At 45.1% G+C, this 10523-nt stretch overlaps 2 protein-coding genes across 2 annotated transcripts; both read right to left on the bottom strand.

Annotated features, from left to right (window-relative positions):
• Positions 1-3580: 3580 nt before the first annotated feature.
• Positions 3581-4602, bottom strand: LOC131481226 (uncharacterized). The gene has a single exon (XM_058669045.1). It carries the CDS (start codon positions 4137-4139, stop codon positions 4041-4043), a length of 99 nt encoding a protein of 32 aa, XP_058525028.1. The 5' UTR covers positions 4140-4602; the 3' UTR covers positions 3581-4040.
• A 377-nt stretch (positions 4603-4979) lies between these two features.
• ZBED6 (zinc finger BED-type containing 6) lies at positions 4980-10167 on the bottom strand. The gene has a single exon (XM_004578739.3). It carries the CDS (start codon positions 8542-8544, stop codon positions 5740-5742), a length of 2805 nt encoding a protein of 934 aa, XP_004578796.2. The 5' UTR covers positions 8545-10167; the 3' UTR covers positions 4980-5739.
• Positions 10168-10523: the final 356 nt, after the last annotated feature.

Genomic DNA, 10523 nt, shown 5'->3' with positions numbered 1-10523 from the left:
ATCTACATTTCTGATTTTTTAAATCTAAATGAGAAAATTCAAATGCCTTCAGATAAACACTTTTGCTTTTTCAAAAGTATGTACTTATAATGAGGTAAAAAATCCTTATTTGGACAGACCACTCATAAAGTAATTTTGGAAATATCCGGAAAGCAAGTGGGTTCAGATGAAGACGGCTCAAAAGCTGCTTGCCAACCCCAAACAAGAAGCAGGATCAGTCTCCCGTTTTCTTCCATGAAACAGGAATGTAACAAAACAACCAAAACTGTCTAGTCCTTGCCATATTCTGGTCCCCACACTTTAAAATTATCTAAAAAACCTTCTATAAAAGCAAAAAAACAGTAGCAAGAACACAGACAGCAATTGGAATGGGATTCTACCACCTTATATACCGAAAGATTATTTTTCAGAAACACTGATCTATAAGCTGAAATCACGACAAATCCATCCTCTCCTCACTAGTAATTCCTCGCCAAAGAAGAGAATGCTAGGATGAGAACCAGCCTCCAGTCGTCAGCCTGCACTAGGCACAAAGAGCCTGCCCCTAAACCCATACTCATGGCTTCAACACAATACCATCTCTAAAACTGACCCTACCATACAAATCTTATTTAAGTTCACCATGATCTTGCCTGTAGCAATGAAAGAACATCCACAAAAACCAAATGCTCAAAAACTGGAGACTGTTTAGCAGGATTTGGCACCAAAATTGAATGTTTTAGGGGGAAAAAAAAACCAAGAAATGCACAGTAGCTTTGGAACTGAGTCATGGGTAGAGCCTGCTTCCAAGAATGTCTCAGCTGCTCCACTTCCCATCCAGCTCCCTGCTTGTGGCCTGGGAAAGCAGTCGAGGACGGCCAAAGCCTTGGGACCCTGCACCCGTGTGGGAGACCCGGAAGAGGCTCCTGTCTCTTGGCTTTGCATGTGCTTAGCTCTGGCAACTGTAGCCACTTGAGTGAACTAGCGGATGGAGGATCTGTCTCTCCCTCTTTCTGTAAATCTACATTTACAATAAAAATAGATATTAACAAAGGAAGGAAGGGAGGGAGGAAGGGAAAAGAAAAGAAAGAAGAAAAGAGCAAGCGAGCCAAGGTAACCGCATTTATTCGATCCCAGTACTAACAAAATGGGGGAAAAAATTTAAAGACTCATCTATTTGAAATGCAGAATGACAAAGACAGAATGACATCTACCCGCTAGTTCATCTCTTCAAGGGCCTCAAGGGCCAGGCCAAAGCCTAAAATTTTCATCCAGTTTCCCTTAGATAGCTTTCTCAGGCACAGTAGCAGGCAGCTGGATGGGAAGCATAGTACTCAGGAACTAACCACCTGGTACTGCAAGTTGGATGCCAGCACCGTAAGGGTTGGATTAACCTGCTGAGCCACAATATCAGTCCCAGAACAAATTCTTTTAACATGTTCATGTTCTTTAGCAAGCTTCAAAGCATATTGCTGCCACCATGAGCGCACGGAGGAGGGTGTGCACTGCTGGGAGCTGGGGAACCAGGGAAAGGTTGGAGTGTGGGCCACTGTATCCTCAAGCAGCTGTGTCTGTCCCTGCGTACAGTGTGACAGCGAGAAGCAGCCCATGTCCCCCTCCCCTGCCTCCTCTCCTCCCTGGACAGAGGAAGCAACACTGATCTCACTCGCCTTCCCCACATGCAACCTCTACATCCTAATTAGAACTAGAAGCCCACATGGGTCTCTTAACCTCCGCCTTTGTAACAAATATTCAAATTAAACTGGAAAACCCAGATATACAAAAAGCAGTAAGTCCCCACTATACTAGTAGCCATCATTCAAATGATAAGTCTCATTCAAAATAAAACTAGAAAAAACATAAGAAGGAAACAAAGTATTTAACAGCCACATTTAGAAACAAAAGCAAAAAAACCGTGAATTTCTTAAGGCACAGAAGACCTGGATAACAGATACAAAAACGAATCAGAGTATTAAAACTGTTTCAGGGAAATACACAGATCAGTAGGATTCAAGGGGAATAAAAGCAGGGCTCGTAAAGAATGGTTCACTCACGAGGCCGACTCAACAGTCACGACTGCACTCAGGGGAAAGGCAAAAGCCCACTGACAAGTCTCCCTGCCTGTGGGAGACTGTCTCCAATTACCCAAGCACTGGGAGAAAGCGCATAAGCGCAGGGTGAAAATCTTTCCCATCCTAACAATGCTCAAAAATAACCACAGAAATAAAGTGATGGATACATAAGATGAAAAACACTGACACAGCAAAACATGTACAAGCAACAGGGTCCAAGACAACTGTCCACTTACAGGGGCACATCAAGAGCTTCCACAATTCCAAAGACCTCACTAGTTGCTCAGTAAACATGGTACAACCTTTTTATAGCTTAATACATAACAGAGATACAAATTAACACCCAAGAACTAGTTCTGAGTTAGTGGAGTTCAACACAGATGTGTGCTGAAGGTTGTTACTGCACAGGGAACTCCTTCTGCCTGCAATGTGACAAGCTGAGTAGCACTGAAGGCTGGGTTCAGTTCTGCTGCATCTATAAGACATACAACGGAACACGTGTCTTCACTCAGAGACGAGGCAGAGCCAGGCGGCTGGACAGTGTGGGTCTCACTGGAGGTATAATTACAGGGAGGCTTCACCTTGGGAATACTGTTCTCTTTTTTTTTTTTTTTTTAAGATTTTATTATTATTATTGGAAAGCCGGATACACAGAGAGGAGGAGAGACAGAGAGGAAGATCTTTCATCCGATGTTTCACTCCCCAAGTGAGCCGCAACGGGCTGGTACGCGCCGATCCGATGCCGGGACCAGGAACCTCTTCCGGGTCTCCCACGTGGGTGCAGGGTCCCAAAGCTTTGGGCCGTCCTCGACTGCTTTCCCAGGCCACAAGCAGGGAGCTGGATGGGAAGTGGAGCTGCCTGGATTAGAACCGGCGCCCATATGGGATCCTGGGGCTTTCAAGGCGAGGACTTTAGCTGCTAGGCCACGCTGCCGGGCCCATTGTTCTCTTTTTAATAGTATGCATATGTAATCCTAAAAGGAAGGAAGAAAATCTAATCTCCTGTAAACAATCACAAGGAAAAAAATGTCTGGACAACACCTCTAGATTTCTTACTGATCCAGGAAAATTATGCATCTAATCACCAAAAAAAAAAAAATTAAAAGACAAAAATCAAGCCACTCTTTTAATGATAAAGGATCCCACTTACATTAGCTGGTTGCTCTCAACAGGCACGTCTGTGTCTTCACTGAGTTCCAATTTATTACTCCTGTAGGTCGAACCAACACTCAATCCATGAATTAATAACAATGAGGCAAAGAATTTTCCTCCTCACATTGCCAAGGAAACCTCTCCTCCACAAATGAAACACAGGATGTGTTTTTAAAACATCTCCCAACTAGTGGGAGATTAAGTCCATTCAAATAGCCTTTGTCAGACTGGAGACAGCTAGGGTTAGTTATCTCCTCAAAAAAACAAAAACAACAACAAAAAGAGTTCATTTAAGGATGAACTTGAGATTAAAATTTAAATATATATATATATTTAAAAATCCATCTTCTGTAGCCGAACAATGTAATTTAAAAAGGAAAAAGAAAAAGAAAAAAAAAAAAGAAAAAAAAAGAAAGCACACCAAAATTCAATAAGATCCAATTTCTGGTCTTCAAGATTTCTTCACCTATTAAGAAAAAAACAGAAACCTTCCCCCATCTTTATTATCTGTATAATAAAAGCATAATTCTATGTAAAAATAAAGTATTATATGTATAAAATATACATGGACATAAAAACTAACTGGCTTATACACACACATACATATACACAATGGTGTAGAAACAAAACATTTGGGTAAGTTTCCCCTTTTAAAATACACTACAAAAGCCTTCGGATTTGGGTTCATTATAAAAATAGTGAGCTTACACCAAAGCACCATGAAACTAATGTCATACTGAATTTTGCACAGCCCACAAAATTAAGGTAAAGGGAAATCCCTCTACATATTCTGAGGTGTATAATATAGATATACGTGTATCATCATCATCATCATAATCAGGGAGTGTTTAACCAGAACAGATAGAACCGTACAGTTACAGAGTAACTGCAGAGCGGTGCAGCAAGCTGCAGGAGACAGAGCAGCGTCACAGCCATTCTCAAGGGGCACTGTCCACACGCAGGGGGCAGCTGGGGAGGGTTGGGGAGGGCAGCTTCTCCTCTTCTGTATCAACACCAGCGTGTCACGGGTGTGACACCGTGGGTCGGCCCTGCCAAGGCCTGCGTATGCGGTCTAGTTCCAAATCCTTTTCTAGTGACGGCTACAGCTGAACACTTGGTAATTATTTCAGTTAGTAAAAGGGTAAACTTTTGGGAACTGAAATTTTGTTTCACAATGGTACAGTTACCATTTAAGAAATTTTAAAAGACAAAACTAAAAAAACAAAAAACAAAAAAAAGTTTTTTGATACATGAGTTCTAAGTTTTTGAAAACAGCCCAGAAACAAAGCAATTTTGACTCTTACAAAATAAATACTACATCATCTCTAAGCTAAATCTTGCCAAATACTATCCAAGACAAAACTAAAACCAAAACTTAAAAAAAGTGGACACCTTTTACTCACACTTAATACTAGTCAATTTTCCAGGAATTTTTTGGGCAGGGAATATTCCCAAATCTAAAATGAAAAAAAGGAAAAATTGGGATCTCACATTAGTTATTCAGTCTGAAACTTAGAATAGACTTCACTAAAAAGTCACTATTTTCCAGCCTCCCACTCAATCACTGACAAACAGTTCAAGAGTGGAAAGGAAGCTTCAAGATCCCTGAGACGAGCTCCTATTCCTTCTGTGCCTCTCACAGGAGTCCTGCCTGCTGGCTATCAGGTCAGAACTATTTCACTACGCATTACTCAGTAGGTTTGTAAACGATCATCTACAATTAGACATTCTTTGGGAAATGTTTACTGGGTTGGTCACAGCAGGCTACAGGGCTTTCCTTCAAAATGCCATTAAGTTGTACAAACTGTTATTTTATTTACCCATAACATATGTAAAATACCTATAAAAGATTTTACTGTCTTCATACTATAGTGGTAAAGGCTTAAAAAAAAAAGGCAATTCAAATACAAAAAATAATTTTTTCCTAACTGGTTTCTATTTTCCTTTTCCACAGATCCAATCCTAAACATAAAGGGTAATACTATCACATTCAGTAATCTGAAAGCATGAAACTGACCAGTATGAGGAGGCAATTATAAATACCCAATTATAAAATAATCTTGTAGATTTTACTTTTGCCAAGTTACAAGGATCAAGGTTTTTAAAGAAAGAAAATTATGGGTGGGGGGAGAGAGGAGATAATTTTATCTTAGTAGGCTTTTTTCCTCATTTCCTTGGTTTCTGAACAATCAAACTTCCCATATTGGGGAAATTCTTACTTAAAACCAATTACTAGTTCAATCCACCAGCCATAAACAGCCTAAGACTTTTCAATGCTGCACTATATTTTTTTTTAATTAAAAAAATATATATTTTCTCTCCCAATTAATGTAAAAATTTCAAGTGCCAACTACAAGAGATCACAACTGTCAAGTTTTTAAAACTAATGTTTATTTTGTCGGCATCATCTTGCCTCTGAGGAATTCTCTCGGGCTTCCTCGCATTTGTTTTATAAAGTTATTAGCATGTCTATATAGAACAGTATGGATATGGTAACATCAAGGAGCTGCCATTTTAAATGGAGAAAGGGAAAAAATTAAGGCAATATTTCTTTTTCACTGCTTTGAACAGCTTCATTCTGAGAATCCCAACTCAGAACCAACGTAGAATAATCATAGTTAACATTTTTCAAGTTCATTTTCAGAAACATCAGCTGTTCTATATTGTCAAAGTCCAGGCTCATGATCTGCTTTGGATGAAAGTGGCTATTTGTAGTAAAGATACATTCAGACTGCCAACTACACATGGGACAACTTAGATACTGAATGGCAACTTGGCTCAAAGCTGGCCAGACGCTCACCTTCCCCTGCCAATAAATCAAAGGGTCATCCCCAACAGAGAGCTCAGAATACTTCTCTTTGAAGTACTCCTCCACTATGGCTATGGCGGAAGGCAACATGAAACTTTTGTTTCCAATGGCAACATTGTCTGTAGCTGAGCTACCAATGGGAAGAGAACTGGAAGCACCTTCTTTTACAGAGGAGGCAAAGGACTGGCCTCCTGCTGTAACTAACAGACCAGACCCTTCTGAAGCTGCAACCTGGCAGACCTCTGGTGAAGATGCCATGTAATTACAAACCTCTTCTGCAAGGATTTGTTTGTAAGTTTCTAAATCAGCACCTTGAGGGAAAAAGTCTTCCAAGCTGTTTTTAAAGCAAGGATCTAACAAAGTAGCCAAGATATAGGGCTTGGACTTGAGCATGGCACTTAGCAGGGTGTCAGTTTCAAGTTTCAGAGACAGACTGTCCACCAGACTGAGAGCCTGACTGATACCTCTGACTTGAAAATCTCCTCTGAGTTTCCGCAAGGAAAGAAGCAGATGGTGGATTAAGGGCAGCACCCGATTCAATCCTGTCACCTTCACACTCACTTTCTGAGTGGCTTCTTCAAATGGCTTAAGAATATCATAAACATAAGTCATTAGCGTCCACTGAAGGGACGTCAGTACAACTCCACTGGCTCTACCAAGACTATGGTGAACGGAGTAGCAATGCTCCAACAGCCACTTCAGCATGTAAAAGGTAGAAATCCAATGGCCAGCTTCATCCTGCTTCAAATTCTTCCATGGAAGTTGGTGATCATTTTGGAACTCTTGCAGTATCTGACGGGCCTTGATGGAATGGCTAAAATGATGACATGTTTTCCTAGCAGCCACTAACATATTCTCAATGCTTTTGTGCTCACAGAAAAAGTCCTGAATGACTATATTCAAACAATGTAGGAAGCATGGCACGTGGGTAAACCCACCATCTTTGATTGCATGCACCACACTTGAGGAATTGTCAGAAACAATGAAGCCAGGGGCAAGGAAATTAGGAGAAAGCCACAGACCGATCTGGTCATTCAATTCTTGTAAAATGTTGGTTATCAAACAGTCTTTGGCTAAACCTGTAACACAAAGCACTGCCCACTTTCTAAAATTGGGGATCCTGCCATCATTGGGAGAGGAGGCAGTTTCCAAAGAGACCCAGTGCACAGTCACAATGAAATAGTCAGTGGATGGGTCTTGGGTCCACAGGTCAACAGTCAAGTGGATCTTCTGGCTTTGGACATTCTCTAGGGTCAAGAAAATTTTTTCTCTGACGGAATCATATAACTGAGGTACAGCCTTGGTGAAAAAGTAAGTCTCTGATGGCAACCTGTAGTCGGGGGCCACAAGCTGCAAGAACCTCTGAAAGGCGGGAGTGCAGAAGTAGCTGTAAGGGTGCAGATCCTCCACGATCATCTGGATGACCGCCTGGCTGATCTGCCGGGGGCCTGGGTTGGCAGCACCTGTTGTCTGCTTCTGCTGCATCTGCATCTCTGGGGCTGATTCCACAACAGCAACAGGACTCTCGGGTCTGTTCTCAGCCTCCAGCACTGGAGGCTCATCGACGTCAGAGTCGCTGAGGTCTTCGGCTGTTAGGTCCTGGCTGCCGGTGGACTTCTCCCCGTGGGCGGTATCACTCAGGATGTCACTGCTCTCGGTCTCGGCCTCATCCGAACCGTTTCCAGCAGCGCCACTGTCTTTGTTGGCAACAGCCCAATGGATGGGATGCGTGGCCTGCAGGTGTCTCTGAAGGGTTGACGTTCCTAAGTGGGAGCCTGGCCTGCCCCGGCTCACACTCCTTTTGCATATGTTACACACAGCTCTTGAAATGTGCTGGGGATCCGTGTAAAAAAAATTCCACACTGCTGATGTCTTGGCCCTCGTTCCGGGAATTAAGGCATGCTTGACAAGATTACTTTTGATCAGAAATCTCCCTCTCTCCGCCCTCAGGGCATCAGAAGCCGATTTACCACGTTTCTCACCCATTCTACTATCATCTAATGGGTCAGTGGAAATATAGTCAAAGCTTGCATTGCTTCCAGGAGAAGAGGGAGACAGAGACACATCCAAGCTGAAGTCCTCCTCCCCACTAGTGACCCCAAACTTGTTGGCCCTGGTCCAGTGAGGTGAATGCCGCGCCTGTAGATGCCTCTGGAGAGTGGAGGTGCCGAGATGGCTGCCTGGCTTACCCCTGCTGACACTTTTCTCACAAAGGTTGCAAATAGCCCGCCAGGTATACTGGGGGTCCACATGGAAGAAGTGCCACACGATGGAAGTCTTGGCTCTGGTACTCGGGAGGTAAATCTGCTTCTCTATGCCATTCTCAAAAAGGCCTTCTTCCTCCTGCCCAGGGGCACTGGAGGCCAGCAAGGCAGGGCTGTCTGCCTCGGGCCTCCCAGACCCCAAGTCCTTACTGAACTTCTTGGCTAAGATCAGCTTCTTTCGGCGCCTTTTCCCCTTAACGCGCAAACCCTTCTTTCTCTTCTTTTTACCAGGCAGTTTTGCCTCTCTATCCACTGCCTCTGCCACCATTTTTTCCCTTTACCAAGGTGTCTTCATCTGCATTAGAATGGATCAAAACACATCCCAGAATTCCAGCACCACTAGAAGTCCTGCTTTTTCTACCCCGGGAAAGTGAGGAAACTGACACACAAGCCCATTCTCTGAGTCTCCAAATCACATTCCAGGACTGGCCGGTGGGTCCACTACTCAAGCTGACACACAGCTGTGCAGTACCTCATCTCCAGTTTCCACAGGGAGTCAAGTTCCCTGTGGGCCAGTGACTTCCATGCCAGGTTATTTTTGGAGGAAAATGACAGCAACAGAGAACATTCCCAAACTCTTTCTTAAAGCGCTCTGAGATCCCTTCCAACTTCCTGTGTTCCGAATTCAAGAAAAAAAAAAAAAAAAAACACCTGGAGTCCACTTCTCCACAGTCACAGAGTTGGTCAAGCCAGCTCTCCCAAATCCAAGTTCATGTTCCTTCTCTTTATCAAGTACTGTTTCAAATGCCTGTTTTCAAAATAAGTACTTTTACAATGCCTCACGATAGCAGCATCGATTTCCCCTTAATTCTGGAATTAGTTTCAGGAAATGGCATTTCAGAAAAAAACATAGTGCATCATTCAGCATTCATCAGAGGACTGCGATTTGCCAATGAACCCAAGAAGGCAATTACAGAAAGTTAAACTCAGACTCCACATACTGGTCATTTACAACAACTGCAAACTGAGCCCTTTGGCTATAACTAAAAGTGACACCATTTTGAACAAAAAAAAAAAAAAAAAAGGCGCGGGTAGATGGGGAAAAAGCTGTGATAAGACACCAGAGCTGAGTTTCCGATTCGCTGTTGGTCTCCAGAATTCCCAGGTCTAGCTTTCGGGTGTCTTTAGATGGGAGCAGCATGACAGCCGGGAATGGGTGACTCACCCCTCAAAGGGGCGCTGGAGACCTCTTCCATTTCTTTGGCGAGGATCTCCCCCCTTCCCGGCGAACACATACCCTAAAAAAGCACCGTTACCCCAACTTCCACGGCCTCCTCCTCAAGCTCCACGAAGGCCCGGAAGATGTCAAGCATAATAAAGGCCTTCCCCATGGGAACGCGCACCGAGTGTGGGGGTTCAGGGGACGTACTTCCTTAGGGTTTCACCGATCCCACAAGGAGAACGGAAGTGTGCCTGCAGCTCGGGCCGGGGTGCGAGTGGGGAATGGGCGGAGGAGACCGGGATAAACTCTGTGGTTTTCTATGGGTGGAGATGGAGAAAAACCTCCAAAACATCGGGGACCCTGGAGAGAAAGGAGAGCGTAGGCAGCCTGGGGGCGGCTAACCCAGACACGGGGCGCCGCGCAGAAGAGCCGCTCGCTCCTGCCGGGGTCCCGGGTGCGCCGACAGCGGATGTGGGGGAGGGGAGCAGGCGCCGAGGGGAAGCGAGGTGGGGGCGGGGTGCACGGAGAAGGGAGCAGGAGCCCTGGGCTCCCGGCCCGCCGCGGCCGGGGGGTGGGGGAGCGGTCGTCGCGGCGGGGCTCGGGGACCCCGCTCGGACTAGCCCGGCTAGGCCGCAACCCAGGGGCGAGGGGAGGCCGCGGCCACTCCCCTCGCCCTCTCCCCCACCTCCCCGGCCCCAAGCCGCCCGGGAATAAAAAAAAAAACGGGTCTAGTTACCAGAGAACAGAAACTTTACCGAACCGGTGACACTATCCCCGACTCCTGTTTGCTGCCACGTCTTTCTTCTTTTTTAAGCGCTGCCGCCCGCCGTCCTTCCAGCAGCAAAACCAGCACAAATCCCAAGATTGCCAGCGTCAAAGATGGCGCCCGGCTACAGGCTCGAATCTAAGGCCGGGCCAGGGCAAGTGCCAGCGCGACGGCGCGCGCGGCGTTCCTGGGAGTTGTAGTTCCTCTGAGGCCCGAGGCCTAAGATGGCTTCCTGGGTCACGGGGTCACGTGAGGGGCGCTCTGAGGGAGTTGTGCGGTTTTGGAGTTTGTTTTGGGCCTCGCCCTGCTTTTGTTTTTG

The sequence above is a fragment of the Ochotona princeps genome, chromosome 10 (assembly GCF_030435755.1).
Source record: "Ochotona princeps isolate mOchPri1 chromosome 10, mOchPri1.hap1, whole genome shotgun sequence".
In the NCBI taxonomy this organism is placed as follows: domain Eukaryota; kingdom Metazoa; phylum Chordata; class Mammalia; order Lagomorpha; family Ochotonidae; genus Ochotona; species Ochotona princeps.
This window is presented reverse-complemented; position numbering and strand designations above follow the sequence as displayed.

Coding starts and splice junctions, on each gene's coding strand:
- ZBED6 (XM_004578739.3), bottom strand. CDS start 8,544: ATGGTGGCAGAGGCAGTGGATAGAGAGGCAAAACTGCCTGGTAAAAAG.
- LOC131481226 (XM_058669045.1), bottom strand. CDS start 4,139: ATGGCTGTGACGCTGCTCTGTCTCCTGCAGCTTGCTGCACCGCTCTGC.